The 17,287-nt window shown below is 30.1% G+C and overlaps 1 protein-coding gene and 2 long non-coding RNA genes across 7 annotated transcripts; 1 reads left to right on the top strand and 2 right to left on the bottom strand.

The window, feature by feature from the left end:
* Positions 1-7,395: 7,395 nt before the first annotated feature.
* On the bottom strand, positions 7,396-8,407 carry LOC144997489 (uncharacterized). 2 transcript variants are annotated; one of them, XR_013659818.1, is made up of 3 exons: positions 7,948-8,407; positions 7,796-7,869; positions 7,396-7,719 (listed from the first exon to the last, which is right to left on the bottom strand). It is a non-coding gene; the product is annotated as an uncharacterized LOC144997489 (long non-coding RNA). The 2 variants fall into 2 exon arrangements; XR_013659817.1 differs by having other exon boundaries at positions 7,396-7,716.
* A 1,143-nt stretch (positions 8,408-9,550) lies between these two features.
* Positions 9,551-13,023, top strand: LOC144998236 (uncharacterized). The gene is made up of 3 exons (XR_013660204.1): positions 9,551-9,798; positions 11,675-11,766; positions 12,799-13,023. It is a non-coding gene; the product is annotated as an uncharacterized LOC144998236 (long non-coding RNA).
* A 323-nt stretch (positions 13,024-13,346) lies between these two features.
* LOC144997129 (mechanosensitive ion channel protein 10-like) lies at positions 13,347-17,027 on the bottom strand. 4 transcript variants are annotated; one of them, XM_078956962.1, is made up of 8 exons: positions 16,763-17,027; positions 16,474-16,642; positions 14,917-16,375; positions 14,715-14,835; positions 14,330-14,623; positions 14,039-14,241; positions 13,685-13,971; positions 13,347-13,589 (listed from the first exon to the last, which is right to left on the bottom strand). In XM_078956962.1, exons 3-7 carry the CDS (start codon positions 16,359-16,361, stop codon positions 13,704-13,706), a joined length of 2,331 nt encoding a protein of 776 aa, XP_078813088.1. In that variant the 5' UTR covers positions 16,362-16,375; positions 16,474-16,642; positions 16,763-17,027; the 3' UTR covers positions 13,347-13,589; positions 13,685-13,703. The 4 variants fall into 4 exon arrangements, with proteins under 4 accessions (XP_078813088.1, XP_078813087.1, XP_078813089.1 ...); XM_078956961.1 differs by having other exon boundaries at positions 16,478-16,642; XM_078956963.1 differs by having other exon boundaries at positions 16,537-16,642.
* Positions 17,028-17,287: the final 260 nt, after the last annotated feature.

Here is a 17,287-nt window from a genome sequence, read left to right as displayed (position 1 = left end):
GCAGCATAAGAATTTCTTGGTGTGGATTGAGTGTTGGCAGTAAAAGCAATTGGAGTGGTTGAAGCATGGTTGTGAATCGAATTCATGAAGAGCTCATGGCTCTTTGCATGAGACATGAGAGTGTGAAATGGTGGACAAGGCATTACATCCTGATGAGATGTTGAGAAAGATTCAAAAGCAAAGCCCAATCCATATAAAACCAATAGGCCTTGTCAATTTCTTCAACCAGATGTCTGATTGCAGCTAACTTATCACACACAAATTTAAATCGTCTACTAAATTCCGAGACATAAAAGGTATCATTTTTCAGTTGACGAAGATTGTCACAGAGAGTTTGGACACATTCTATGGAATCATGGCTATAAGCCTTTTCCATAGATTGCCAAATCGCATGAGTAGAGTTTAGGATGAGAGTCTCGGCTATTGCTTCCTCAAATAAGGATGATTGAAGGATCGGAGCTAATTGATCGACATCAAGCGACCAAATTAAGAATCATAGTAGATGGAGTAGGAACATATCCATCAACATGGTCTAACAAATTCTGATAAGATAGAATAGGGAGAATTTGCTTCTTCAATAAGAGATAGTTGGAAGGTGTCCGCTTGATGGTTAAAAGATGAAGTATAGTTGCCAGAGGAAGATTAGATTCGACAGAAGTCATGGTGATTGAGAAGGAGAAGGATCGAGAATTGAAAGGAGGTGCAACTCGGTTGAGCGATATGTCGCTCTAATACCATCTAAGGATTATTTCCATTGAATATATTTTTGTATTTCATTAAAGAATATACATAATACATGATACAACAACTACCTAAGAAATAGGAAATATGAATCACTATACAAGAGTTATCTAGTATTATTATCTATAATATTATCGCTAATACTTTCTCACATACATCTTTTAGATTTTAAATTTTTGCATGAAGACCAAAAAGAAGTTTAAATAAAGATTATGAAATCACTCATTTATAGAGATGGCAAAAAAACCCGTTCCCGATGGGTACCCGAAACCCTAACCCGAGTTGACCGGGGATGGGGACGGGGATGGGTATTACCCAAATATAAAAAGCGGGGATGAGGTGGGGATGGTTGTACCTGTCGGGTACCCATACCCGTACCTGAAACCGGCCCTGATGGGTACCCGATATATATATATATATATATATATATATATATATATATATATATATATATATATATATACACACACACACACACACACACTATTACTCATGTTTTTATTTTTAATAATGCATAAGCAAATTTTCAGTAGACAATGTAAGGTTTTTTAACAATCAAACGTATAGTTTTGGGAAGAATTTTTATATATTTTTTTTTGTAAAAAATGATTGTATTTGTAACCTTGAATGTTATTGTTCGTGTTTGAAAACATTCAGTGATTATAGTGTTTTATATTAGTTCTGTTAGTTTTTGTTTTGTTGGTTAATATATAATTATGAATTATTTTTCATAAAAGTTCAAAACTTTGTAATGGGGAAAATCCCCGATTACCCATTAGGGATCCCCGATACCCATTGGGGATGAGGATGAGGATAGATTTTTAATCCCTGAGGGGATGGGGTAGGGTATGGGGATGGGGATGAGGATTCGGATAAGGGGATGGGGAACACGAAACCCGATATACCCATACCCATTGCCATCCCTACTCACTTACATCTCACATATACATAAATATAAATAGTGTGTGTTTAAAGCACAACAAAATTCTAGAAAAACATTTCAAACACCTTATGTGTTTTTAACTTCTTAGAGGCATTTTAACAAATACATTGAGTGTTTTTTCAAAGTTGAGGTGTATTGACTTATATATATATATATATATATATATATATATATATATATATATATATATATATATATATATATATATATATATATATATATATATATATATATATATATATATATATATGGAAAAGTGAATATACCCTTAAGGGTATATAGATTTAGGTACCCAATACATAAAACTACGTAGTTTTGTATAATGGTTTAATTTTTTGAAAAAAATAAAAAACAATTTCCTTAAAAAAAATTATCTTCGTTTCCTTATTTCCCGATGAATATTTCCTTTTCTCCTTGCTTTTCTAATGATTACATGTTATCATCGCTATGAAAAAAACCAATTACACCATAAAATGATTTCATATAATTGCAATTCACAAAATTCAAGTCAGATTTAAATAACATTTATACTACAAGTCCTTTTATTCTTTCCAACATATTCAACCATGAAGAAATTCATCTTATTTCCCAACAAAAGGATGTGTGTGATATTCATCTTATTTAACAAGTCAATATATTCTGTTGCAACAATAAGTAAGGCGAGGAGAAGGTTAATTCCTTGTCGTACTGGTTTCTTGATTAAACAAACTTTGTAAACAGTAATATCAATGTTTGATCGAACCCAATTTCTTGAATTAAAACTTGTTTTGTGATTTCCTGGTGTCGGTTTTTTTTTTTTTTTTTTTTTTTTTTTTTTTTTTTTTTTTTGTGAATTGCGTTTGTATGAAATCGTCTTTTTTTCCCTTGTGAATTGCTATTGTATGAAATCAGTTTTTGTTGTGCAATTGATTTTTTTTTCACAACGATGATAACATGCAATCATTCAAAAAACAAGGAGAAATCGTTTTTGATTTTACCAGAAAATAAAGAAACGTAGATAAGTTTTTAGGAAATTGTTTTTTTTTTCTAGAAAATTAAGCTATTATAAAAAACTACGCAGTTTTATGCATTGGGTACCTAAACTTATATACCTTAAGGGTATATTCACTTTTCCCATATATATATATATATATATATATATATATATATATATATATATATATATATATATATATATATATAGAAAGATAAATTTAGATCCAACAATCATTGATCGAAATACATAGATTCATACGATTTGAAACGTTTTTCAATTAAAAACTGAATTTTTTTAACCCGTAAACATAGACTAAGATATATATATATATATATATATATATATATATATATATATATATATATATATATATATATATATATATATATATATATATATATATATATATATATATATATTCGTTTGCGTCATCACTGTGAAGAGTTTGCGTGGTGGGTATAAATTGTGTTTTATTCATAACATAAACCGAACAAAAGTATGTATACATTTTAGATCGAATTTTTCATAAAGTAAATCCAAGCTGTTTAAGAATAATCATCAACAAACAAACGTAACAAAATACTCAAACCCATTTTTTAACTAGCATGACCCTAGGAATGGCAACGGGACGGGTTCAGGGCGGGGCATGGCTTCCCAAACCCGCTCCGATATCTTTCGGGTATCTTATCGGGGCGCCCCGTTGGGTTCGGGTTTTCCTGTCGGGTTTTGGGTATCTTATCGAGTTTACAACAATTGATAACGAAATCTTTATTCCGTTCTAGGGTGCCCCGATATCTTATAAAAAATACGTGTTCTAACCTCCCTTTTAAATTAAAAATATGATGAATTATTTTAATAAAATTAACTCGATGTTATATTAAAAATTATTTGATTTAATTTTAGTATAATACGTCAAAACATAAAAAATGATCATTCACACTGGATTTTTAATAACTAAAAATATTGTCTACAGTAAGTATTTTATCCTTGAATGCGTGCAATTAACATATATATATAATAAGAACGGGTCGGGTCGGGGCAAAGATAACCCACTCCCTACCCCGAATCCGATAGAAAACCCAATAACGACCTGTTACCCGACCCAAAATAATCGGGTTTCGGGTTTTTTTGTCATCCCTACATGACACAGACCATAAAGGTTAAAATGGACCAAATCAAATGAGGATGCGACCCAATTATTAGCTCTAGAACCTAAATGGACATACTTATGTTTAGCAAACTCACTTTATCATTTGCTTTATTTTGACTTCATAAAAGTTGTCATGGGCGGAGCTTTATTAGAGCGAAAAGGTACCGTGTAATTTTTGATTTTTTTAGTTAGAAATAGTCTTTATATTTTTATATATATTAGGTTCAAAAATATAAAATTTTGGTTATGACTTATGGTCACTTGTTCATTAATTTTTATACGTAGTATATTTTCATCCTCCAAATTCAAATGTTAAAGCTCCGCCACTAAAAGTTACACCGAGCTTTGATCTAAAGAGGAAAAAATAGACCTAATGTATTGCCTTTCAAATATTGTATTTGAAATTAATAAGAGAAAATTCAGAAAATGATCAAAAACAATAGGTGGTTTGAAAAAAATAATCAAAGAAAAACACATTTCAAAAAATGACCAAAGGATCCGCAGAGCACCCTCTGCGGATCTATTAAGCCCTCTGCGGATTTACTACACCTCTGCGGAATGTAGTTTTTTTTTAATTTTTTTAATTTTTTTAAATTTTTAAATTTTTGACCAAAGGATCCGCAGAGCACCCTTTGCAGATCTATTAAGCCCTCTGCAGATTTGCTACACCTATGTGGAATGTAGTTTTTTTTTTCTTTTAATTTTTTTGCGTTAATTTTAGTTTATTAATATTATTATTTTTTTTAAATACACTAATACATTATGTTATTATTATGTAAAAAATTTGACAAAAAAATATTTTTTTTCCGTTTTTTTGCGTTAATTTTAATTTATTTATATTAATTTTTCTTTTAAATACACTAATACAAACAAAATACATATAAGTAACGTAATACAAACCGGTGCATATAAATAACCTAATTAAAATTATACAAATATTCCGCAGAGGTGTACACCGATCCTTAGAGGTGTGCACTGATCCGTAGAAGTATACACCGATCCTTAGAGGTGTGCACTGATCCGCAAATGTGTACACTGATTATTGTATTATGTTATTTATATGTATTTCGTTTGTATTAGGTTATTTACAAAACCAGTTGAGTTAGCTTTTACTTGATTCCATAGAACATAAAATACAAAACAATACAAATACATGAAAAACATACTTTAGCAGCAAACGTATTACATAAAACATTTCATTATTTTTAACATTTTTTTGGTCAAATTTTTTACATAATAATCACATAAAGTATAAGTGTATTTAAAAAAATAATATTAATAAACGAAAATGAACACAAAAAAAAAACAAAAAAAATATTAAAAAAATTAAAAAACCAACATTCCGCAGAGTTGTAGCTAGATTCGCACAGGCTTTAATGGATCCGCTGAGTGTGGATTCCCAAAGAGTTATGTGGACTGTTATCAAATATAAGTTTATTATTTTTTGTCAAATTATTTACATAATCACATAAGGTATTAGTGTATTAAAAAAAATTAATATTAATAAACGAAAATGAACGCAAAAAAACAAAAAAAACAAAAAGAAAAATAAAAAAACAGAAATTTCGTAGAGCTGTAGAGGATCCGCAGAGCATTTAATGGTTCCGCAGAGGGTGTACACTGATCTGTAGAAGTGTACACTGATCCGTAGAGGTGTACACTGATCCGTTGATAACGGTTTTGTAGATTCCCAAACAGTTATGTGGACTGATATTGAACATAAGTTCATTATTTTTAACATTTTTTTTGTCAAATTATTTATATAATCACATAAGGTATTAGTGTATTTAAAAAAAATATATTAATAAACGAAAATGAACAAAAAAAAAAAAAAAACAAAAAAACGAAAAAAAAATAAAAGAAAAAAAATAAAAAATAGCAATTCCACAGAGGTGTAGCGGATTCGCAGAGCAGCTAATAGATCCGCAGAGAGTGCTCTGCGGATCCTTTGGTCATTTTTCAAAATCTATTTTTCCTTGATCATTTTCTTCAAACAACCTTTTCTTTTTGGTTATATCACAAATTTTCGCTTATTCTAGGAAAGGGTAGATAGATTAGTTAAAAAAAAGTTAGAAATGCAATTATTTTAATAATTTTAGCTTATGTAAACATATATTATATAGTAGGTGTGAGACTCATGTATTACATGAGTTTATTTATAAAAAATTAAATATGAAATTTTAACAATTTGAGAAGTTTGAATTTATAAGAAAAATGAGAAAAAAATTTTAATTATTAAAATTAATAAGGCTTTAATACATTGAATACATTACATATATAAATCATTTCTAATAAATATATATATATATATATATATATATATATATACTACCTTACATATTAAATATGAAATTTTAATTTAATAAAATAAAAAATATAATAAAATGACAAGTGGAAAATAGAAAATTCAAAAATTCAAGAAAATACCATGTGTTTATATAAAGGAGAAGATGATATGTGGTAAAAAAAAACCTTGATTTATTAAAGAGGATTTGTAGTATAAATGTCACCTAAGTAGGTTTTGTACTTTGTATATGTAAGCTTGCAAAACCTTTTTAACATTTTTTCTCTTTCTCTCTCTCTCTCTCTCTCTCTCTCTCTCTATATATATATATATATATATATATATATATATATATATATATATATATATATATATATATATATATATACTAGCTGTTTACCCGCACCAAACGACGAATATAAATAGTTTTTCTAGAAATTATTTTCTAAAGACGATTATTTTTAAGCAAATAATTTACTACATCTAAACATACTAAAAGATGGCTACCGTGATTTGTAATGCATTTGATAAAGGGTTTCTCAAAAAAATCTATCTTGTTCCCATGTTTTCCTCTCAATAAAAAAATTGATCATCTAAAAATATTATAAGTTATATATAATATACTATTTTTTTTTTTCAGTTATGATCTATAAACAAAATGATCATTAATGGACTATCCACTTAGACAACATTGAGAACAAAATAATTAAGAATTTTCAAAAAAAAAAAAACGAAAACAAAAACAATTTTGCAATCGATGTTTTTAAAGTGTTTTCTTTTTTGTCTTTGTTATTTCAAAACCCCCACTAAATGATTAAAAATGATGCAACTTTTGTCCATCATTTATTGGAAGTATTAGTTTGTAATTGAATATTCTAAGTATTAGATTATGACATTTTATATTTGTACATTGATTTTACATTGCGAGTGACTCATAACCAATTTATCCACTAACTTTTATTTTTCTAAAATCCAAAGTGTGTGATCGTCCAACTAAATAAATCACTTTAATTTCGATGAGTTAGCAGTTGAGGTTTATAACCATTACAAAATCAACAACCAAATTATTTGGTTGCTTTCTTTTGGTTTTATTTTCTCTTTTTTCATCATTGAGGTAGGATGTATACCAAAGATTTGAAGTGCATAATATAAGCATACATCCGGATACATATTCGTATAGTAAAATAGTTGATTTCACTGAGGAAAATGGAAATCAATAAATGAATTGAGTGAGGCGACATCTAAATAAACCAAGATAAATTGAATTTAATTAGAAGAGAGTCATAGGGAATTAATGGTGAATTTGTCATCCTTCGATATCATGTACATCACAAAGCCAATAGTTTAGCGATCAAATATAGTTAAATATGGTCACTAAAATAATTATAATACAAAAATGCAGTCAAATTGCAACCCTTACAAAGTCAAACCTGAACTTCCTCACATGAACCACTTGTCAAACATGAATATTCATATCACAATTACACCAGATCAATGAAAATAAACAAAGGCGCATTTAGCACATTACCTATAGTAAAGGTCCTTATGTTGATGTTCATATACACTTGACCAAACATTATTTGAGTCATTTTGTCAAGCACCTAGGGTGCATTTTCTGTAACCTGCTAAAAAAATTACAAACCCAAGGTTCTTTAAACCCATTAAATGACTTAAAATGCATAAATGAATTCATGGACTAACCACTTCAATTTTACAGCCCTTCTCAACGGAAGTTGGTTTAACCCATCAGCAAAAGTTGGTTTAACACCAATTAACTGCATACAGCATCCAAAATTCGGAGAAAATTCCGAAAAAATAGAACCAAATCTATTAAAGAGTAAAAGTAAACTTACATGTGCAAAAAGCTACAGAAGCCTCACGTTTCAATTTCTGAATTGAAAAGTGAAATATGGTGGTGATTACCACTATTTCGAGTCAGTATCAGTAAGACGACGGTAAGCGATCGTGAATGTGTGTGTGATGGTGGCAAGGTCATTTCCTTATTTCTCTGTTGGAGCTTGTTATTGGAACAACATTTTATAAAAGAGATACTGTGAGTGGTGGTGATGACAGTAAGGAAGCGGTGGTGGCTCCTGGCATATTCCAGTAGAGAAATAAAGAGGCACTACTACTTTTTTGCATCCATGGTTTCGGTTGAGAGAGAGTGGTTGTATCAAGGCAATAATGGAAATGTTAAGAGTATTTAAATCTGAAGTAAGAAAAACACATAAGCTTAGGGTTTCAAAGGAGAAGGTGCCGATGAATAGGGAAGAGATATGGCCATATGGGTCGACTTGGTCAATTGTTGACTGATTCAATTAGCCACAGATTCTATTTGCATAACAATACTCATTTGTCTTTAAGGGAATATTGTTTCAAGTTTTGACGTGAGTTACCGATAAGGTTTGTTTTTCTTTAATGCATAAACCATGGGTAATTATTTGTACCTCTTAAAATTTGTAAAAAAATTTGTAAATGCTTTTTAAGGTATATATATATATATATATATATATATATATATATATATATATATATATATATATATATATATATATATATATATATATATATATATATATATATATATATATATATATATGTTTTTTTTGGAAAAAAATAATGTTTTTGAGATAAAATGTTTTTATTTAATGGCTTTTTTGAAAATTTATTTTTCTTTTAGGTTAATAATTTTAATAAAGGGATAATGATTTAAAAGGGTAACAAACTTTTAGTTTTGTTTACATTTAGTCACTGATTTTTTTTTTGTACTTAATTTACCTCTAAATTATTTGAAAATATTCATATTTTACCATGTAACCGGTTATAAGGGTAAAATATGAATAATTTTAAATAATTTAGAGTAAATCAAGTACGAAAAAAAGTTCAGTAATTAAATGTGAACAGGGCTGAAAGTTCGTTACTCTTTCAAGTCATTACAACAACATGATCATGATTTTATGAGATAATGAGTAGCAAACCTTCAATCTTTTTCGTATTTAATCATTGAAATTTTTTTTTCATGCATGATTTACCACTAAATTATTTGAAACTGTTCACATTTTACTTTTTGATCGTTACAACCGGTCATAAGGGTAAAATGTAACAATTTCAAATAATTTATGGGTAAATCAAATACAAAAAAATTCAGTGACTAAATATCAACAATGCTAAAAATTCATTACTCTTTCAAGTCATTATCTCTTTAATAAAATAGTAACAATGATTATTAATAACAAATATACTATTAATTAGGTTATAACCCGTGGAAACCACGGTGCTATTTTTATAATTATAACAATTTAGTGTAAATTAACGTAAAGAAAAAAAAAAATAGTTAAGATGACTTTGTTTAAAAAGCAACTACGTTGGCATAACTTAAATAATCAATAAAATAGAAGGACTAAGATAAAAATAAGACTAAACCTACAGGGAGTAAATTGTATGTTAGATGTAGGAGTGATATTGAAAACATGTTACTCAAAAACGTAAGCATTCAGTCATACCGGCAAAGAGATCGAAATCCCTTCAAAGGGTTATGAATAAAAATGGCGCACAGGTGTCGTTTGTAATCTGATTTTACTGGCGGTCCTATTGGATATTGAACCGATGAAGTGGCGACTGCGATTAAGAACCGGTAAAGAATTAGGTTTTTTTTTGGAGAAGATGAACAACTTATGGAGTACAAAAGTTTCGACATGTAGAATGTAAGTATTATTCGTTGATTTTGGGGCGGAATTGAATCCTAAATTGTCTATTGTATCTCTCAAAAAAATCAACTTCTCGCTCCTGTATTTCATTTTTTTGGTGAAATTACTGATTTTTTTATAGTATATGATAGAAATCGGTTCACATCAATTAAGTTATAATTAGGATATTGTGATTAATTTCGAAAAGAAGAGGTTTCAGTTATGTATTTAAGGGATTTAGTATATGATTTTGGGTAAAAACCCGGTTATACATTCGATAAATGGGTGTTTGTTTTATTTTGGAATCTTGTTCTAATAAACACAAGTGTTATGATAAAAATGAAAAGAAAAAAAAAGATTTTAAAAGTTAAGTATATAATTTGTTTTGGTGGTGTCTTTAAAAATCCAAATATTTAATATAATGCCTTAAAATTTTGTTGTAGTCAAATGAGGTACTTACGCATAACCCCTTTGTTAAGGGTCTTGTTGTTTTCTCTTAGATAAACGTATTCGGTTTGGATTAAATGATGATATTTTGGTTCGGCTATTAAGTGTGAAGTTGCTATTTGAAATGGTGAAAACATAAAGGATGCAGAACGTGGTAAGTTTGGTTTCAAATACATTGTGTAAGAAATAAAATTGAATGAAAGGGGAAACAAATTTACTTAAAAAGAAAACAATTTTTTTAGAATTTATAGCAATGTACTTTGAAAGTACTTTGATATAAGTTATAAACTTTCTTTTAAATAAATGAAAACAAAATTCAGAAATGGTTGCTGTTTTTCAAAAGTAACAGAAATTACTTCTACTTTTAGGGTATAAAGTATAAAAATTCACAAAAAACTTATTTAACGGAAATGGTCCATGTTTTTCAAAATTAAAAATTTATCAAATGCCACTTAATGGTGAGTACGTATTATGGTTAACAATGACATAAAGGGTAAAATTATCTAAGTGCTAAATAAACGTGTTCTAGCGGGTACTTTCAAAATGTGCTACCATTTGATATATATTACATGGTCTTTTTCTGAACCGAAGCTTAAAGTTGTCCACTTATGGTATACAATGGCATAAAGGGTAAAATTGTCCAACATTAGAAATATCCATATTTTTTTACAATTTATAGCAATGTACTTTCAAAGTATATTGCTATAAGTTGTAAAGGTATTTTTCTTTTGTAAAGTTGCAAAGCTTTTTCTTAAGAAACAGAAATTACAACAATGTACTTTCAAAAGACATGGCTATATTTGTAAAAGAACACATTTCATTTAAGACCAACATATGAAACATTTCATAAGTCGTGTCAATTGCATAAATTGGTAAATAGGTGAAAATATATTTTACAGAAATGGTCCCTATTTTTTAAATTAACAGAAATTATCCATTTTAAAAGTAAATAGCAATGTACTTTAATACATACTACAAACACACACATATTGTTACTATTTTTAACAAATTGTCCCTGTTTTTTGCTTAAGTAATAGAAATTACATAAATAGTCCATGATTTGAAAGTAAATTGACAAAAATCAAAATAAATACAAAAATGGTTACTTATACAAAACTCACCCTAGATATGAAAATATACAATATTATGTTTGTTATCAAAGTACCTTTGTTATGAACATAAGAAACTAAATAAGAGTACCATGTATGTTTATAAAGCAAAGATAAAAGTAATCAACATAAAAAACCAAATAAGAAGTACTAACCTGGTTTTTTTTTTTGCTGTTTTTCTTTAGAACTTTTTTCATTTATAAATGATAAAAAAAAATGTATAGATGTGTAACAAATGAAAAACTTAAGCTTTCAGTTATAACACTCATTGACAGAAAGTATTCATGCATTTCGATATTGATTATCCAATAAGATCATTTCTATTGACCAAATTTCAGTTTTTTTGTAGAAACACATTTGATGCCAAAGGTTTATGACACGAAGCTTGAAGGTCAAGTCATCCCTGGTTACATCCAAATCAGGTATGAAGGTAAGATTTGCTGCTGCCATTGAACTGCAAAAAATAAAACTGTTAGAGAAAAAAAGTTTTGTTATAAAACTGTTAGAAAAGAATAATATGATGATAGAATATGATAATAACAAAATAACACAATAAATAATATTACATTGCTATTCGAACATGAAGTATGATGTAGACATGGTACACATGCATGAAAATAAATTGGACAATAGATATGGGGTTGACAGAAAATTCAAACAGGGATAGTTGGTAAGGATATCAATCAATGAAAAGAATCGGATTGAAGAAGAAGTTTTGATTAAAAGTTTCGATTGATTCTCTGTTTAGCAATACAGCTTGTTTGCTTACATTTAAGAAGTTTTGATTGATTCTCTGTTTAGCAATACAACTTGTTTGCTTACATTTAAGAAGTTTTGATTGATTCTCTGTTTAGCAATACAGCTTGTTTGCTTACATTTAAGAATCGGATTGAAGAAGTAGAAGAATAAGGATATCAATCAATGAAAAGAACAATTATTATGATGCAGATATTTGGGACTATCCTTCTTGGCGGATTACTTAAAAGTTTTGATTGATTCTCTGTTTAGCAATACAGGTTGTTTGCTTACATGTAAGAATCGGATTGAAGAAGAAGTAGAAGAAGAAGGATTTCAAATTAAAAAATCAAAAGAATGAACACTAATAATTGATGATGATATGCTAACCTGATGATTTTGGTTCTCTGTGACAGAAACTTCAGTGAATGAAAGTGCAGTTCTGTCGAATTCTGTGGGATTATATTTACCGATAGTTGATGTATATAATTTAGCCTATGAATCAGGAATCAATATCAAATATTTTGAATTGATTCAAATTCCGGTAATTAAGGATGTTTAAGATATTTAGGATATATATTTTAGGATATACATCACATAAAATAACGAACTCTGCATTTTTAATTTTTGCATATTCTGTTCCTATTTTTATGCATATAAACTCCAACGATTTTTTTTCTTAATTATGTTGATTTATGCTGATGCTGATAATTATGCTGATATGTAGGGTTTTGAATGTGAACAAAATCTGTTGGGATTATATGGGCGGGAAATGAAGATGTAGAAATCTGGAGTAATGACACGTGGCAACATGTTGTGCTAATAGTTGGACAAGTGGCATTTAGTATAGTGTTTTATTAGGTAGAGAGATTATTAAAATATTAAATCATCATATTAAAATTAATAGATGTCATCATTTTAAAATAAATGGATGTTAAATTGATAGGCCAAATCCAAACCATGATTTTTTGCAACTTTCCAACTTTTTAAATTCTATCCAAATTGTTGTTGTTTTATGTATTATAAAACTCTAAATAAGGTCATACATGAAAAGATCTTCTAACCTAACAATATCGATATTAGATGTTCTCCTTCCTAACGGTCAAAAGTTTATGCCTCATCTACGACATAAGTGGAATTAAAAATACTTTAGATTAGATTTGTCATTTAAAAAATAAAATTATACACTCAAGATACTCCAACATCGTGAAGACATTTAATTGGTCATAATTAAAGACCAAAACATTTAATTGGTTATAAGTGAAGGCAAAAACATTGATAAGTTCCAACAGTAGGATAAATACACAATATCATAAAACACTTTACTCAAGTACATAGAAATTTCATAACAAATATTTGCACCTTCACAAATCATCATATATATGTGCATAATAAGTGAAGTAATCCATCCTACCGATTAACCAAAGCACAATGGTTTTGTTTAATCGCTACAAAAATCAAACACTGATTTTATCACCATTGATGTCTCATATCCTCATATAGCTTGCCCTCAATCCCCTATACACAAACATTCAAATTCCCCAATACAACAAATTAGTAATGGGCTTAATGGGTTAAGAACTTAATGGTTTCATAGCAAAGAAAGATGAGACCTTTCATGAAGATGTCTGATTATTTGGTGGGCCCAGTTGGAGTGGGTGTTTCTTGATGCTGCAGATGAACTGGTTGTGGAAGAAGACTGCATTTGATCTTCAACTCTTCAAATATTTTCTTCAACTCTAAAACCATTTCACTTCTTCGCTTATTCTTTTCACCATAATCTTGAAAGTTCATTGTGTGATTAATAATAAGTGCCACCTTTATCATGTTCACATTTTCTATCTCCTTCACCACAAAATTATGATTCGCATACCATAACTGAGGGTTCTTCTCCAAATACCTGATGTTTATAATTCACATATTAATTTCCTTTTTATCACAACATTATACGCTGTGTATGAACTTACTTTTTTATCTTGTCTTTTAATAACCCAATCTTCTCAAATGGTGTTGCAAAATCGATAGAAAATTCCACCTTATCACCCATATCTGGACTCCTATAGAAATTACTAATCGGCTTTGTAGCCAAAACCGAATTCGGATAATATATCTTCTCATTATCAAATTTCAAGAACACTGTATTTAAGATATTCATCTCCTCAACTACCATCTGTTGAAAATAACACATAACCAATCATTTAAATGCAACAAATTTAATTACAATATTAGTAATATACCATAACATGTTCATTTCGAACCTGAACACCATCAATAACACAACGATCCCCAACATCAAACGGATGCATGATGAACACAAACACAATGGCTTCAAAAACAGTCTTGCAAGTGTTCCCAAATATAAAAGCAGCTACAACAAGCTGTGAAGAGAGGAAGACAAGTATTTTGGTTGTAGCAATCTCTGTTAAAAGAAGCCATATAATTATGATTATAACAACTAAGACTGCTGTAACAAGTTTGTTCAATTCATTCACAGCTGTTTTCGTGTCATCTAATGCATGTGCTAAAGCTTTTCTCCCATTGTAAACCTTTACCTGTATATAAAGTAAACAACACACTTCCTTAACATCAATGTCAATTCAGAAATTACTCAAAATATGAAGGAGACAAGACAAGGAGTCTTACCACCCATTCTGTTAAAGTCTTCCTATCGATTTGACCTTTTTCAGCCACATCGATCATTGGAAACACGATATCTACTTCTTCCTTGATCATGAATCTCCTTAGATCAATATCTTCAATGTATCTACAATGTTTATTAATAGATATGAAGGTGTTCAGAGTTGTTGAAAGAAAATCAAGAGATATAAAGATGTTCAGTTCTTACGTAAAACCAGGCTGAGCAACATTTCTAAAGATATGATAAGCAGCAGCAATGGCTTCCATTTCACTGGTGATCTCTTTGTCTGCAGATCCAATTCCTTCTCCATAATAAGCGCTTTCTTCAAGTTCACCAGAGAAAGTTGAGAGACCTGAGTTTGATATTGTGTCAACCAACATCTTCATAGTCCATGCAGACACTTTTTCTCTCTTCATTTGATGAAGCTTACTTACATCTATCACTTCTTTTTTTGTCTTTGAATCTTTCCCATTCTTCTTTACTTGTAAACTAAATTGGCTTTTACTAGTGGAGGCCCCAACGTTTTGTAATGATTCCATAACTGGAGGCCCTGAAAGGGTGTGGAGAACATACTGAAGAAAGATTGATTCTTGAATTCTATCAAAGAAATTGCTGACGTGGAATGAAGTTGCAAGAATCTTGAGCAAGAAAGTCTTTAAAAGCCACAAGATTGAACCCACTAATAAGGCAACAATGGTCCATGTCAAGTAATCCAAAACCTTGGCTGCGTTTTTTGATCTTCCAACGTGTTTGCTATTAAACAGTGATGTCCAAGTAACAAGAACTACAATCAACCATATGCATACTTGAACACTCTTTTTTAATCCGTGTACAAAGTATAACACTTTCTTTCTCAACAAGAAGTTCAGTTCTATCAGCAATACAATGAAATGCATAAGCCAGTTGGTGACTAACATACCACAAATGATCACTGTTATAAGCACAAACCACTTCCATAACTCCAAGCTCCATATCTTGTATTCTTCCAACTTGTGAATCGTTAAGCTAGCAACTATACAACCCACAAGAAAAAGTAATACTACCCATTGAAATAGTACTTTCAGCTTCACCCTTTTAAGCTTTAACTGCTTTCGTATGTTAACCTTCTTATAAATCTCTTCCTCGTTATCACTCTCATCTCCCCCTGCACCTCCAGGTGATGCCATTAATGGAGTCTTTGGTGTTATGGACAAAGTTCTTGGTGTAGCAGCTGGAGAAGCAGTAGTAGTATTGCCTGCTACTCTAGGGGAGGCTCGAGCTGATATCCTCATGGGCGAGTTTGAGGTCTGGCCTACTGGTTCATGCATTTCATCGAACATGTTGTGATCAATTAAAGGTTGTTCACCAAACCTTGATTTGGGCTTGGAGTAAATCGATCTTGCTAAGGTTTTTCGCCTGGTTAGGGTTTCAGGATTGGGGATTTTAGGAGGCCTGTTAGGGCTTGGCATGAAATATGCATTTTCAGGATATGAATCAACAGACTTTCTATGAGGTGATTCGGGAACACCTCTCGGTTTTGCATCTCTCGGTGCTCCAAAGGTCGCATGTTTCGCTTCTTTCTCTTCTCCGGGGATTGTTAGGACCACTTCACCGCTTTTGTTCTCCGTCATGCTGATCTCCCCTGTTTTTGAGGTTTTACCATTTGCATCCATTCACAGTCAAAAACCTAGAAATTACAGTACACACTGTCACCATCTGAGTTCAATCCATTAATAAACATAAAAATAACAGCTAATGCTTCCAGGATTTTGTCCAAAAACTCACTTACGAGTTTACGAACTTCCCAGTGATAAATAACGAAGAATGAAGTTGATAATGGTTACATACAGAAGTGAATCAACAGAAGAGATTTTAAACTAAGAGCTGAAGCAACTTTGAGGTTGACTTCAGTATTAAGATGAGAATGAGAGGTAGATAAAAGTCACGCTGTAGTCTGTACGAACATTTAGTCATAAATGGTAGGAAAAAGTTAAATCGAAGTGATTAAACAAAGACAGAAAAAGACTAAACATATAAACAAACGTCTTTCTGGAGAGAAAATAATTGAACTTACGCAGACAGCCTGCCGTCTGACAAGCACATACATACACATGCAAAATGCTACTGGAGTGGAAGAACTTTCTGATTCCTGAATCACAACTTGAAGGAGATAACGCCGGAAAAAAGAAACACGGTGATTTTTGGTGGCCGTGGAAACGCAGGCGGCGGAGAGAGGGTCACTCAGAGAGGAGACAAGACGATCTGTAGGTCCATGAAAAAGGGTGCTGCTCCACTTTTTAAAAGGAGGACTTCCCTTAAATTTTTTGCAGCACAAGATATTAGATTAGATATAGGAATATGTAAAGTATTTTATATCGTGTCATTAGTTTATGTTCTATTTGTCTTTTAATGTGTAATATTCTATAGTTTTTTTTTTTTTTTATCTTATTAAAAATAGAAATAGAGATTATTATGATATTATCAATACAACTATTTTTGGCTGTGACCCTTATATAATATTAATAAGATATCATGTGTAACAATCCGATCATTAAAGAAAAAAATAGAATATTTAAGTAATAAAATAAAGAAAATAAGT

This window comes from Lactuca saligna, chromosome 5, assembly GCF_052625555.1.
Source record: "Lactuca saligna cultivar CGN05327 chromosome 5, ASM5262555v1, whole genome shotgun sequence".
Lineage (NCBI taxonomy): Eukaryota > Viridiplantae > Streptophyta > Magnoliopsida > Asterales > Asteraceae > Lactuca > Lactuca saligna.
Note: the sequence above shows the minus strand (reverse complement) of the source record. Positions and strands in the feature narration are given on the sequence as shown.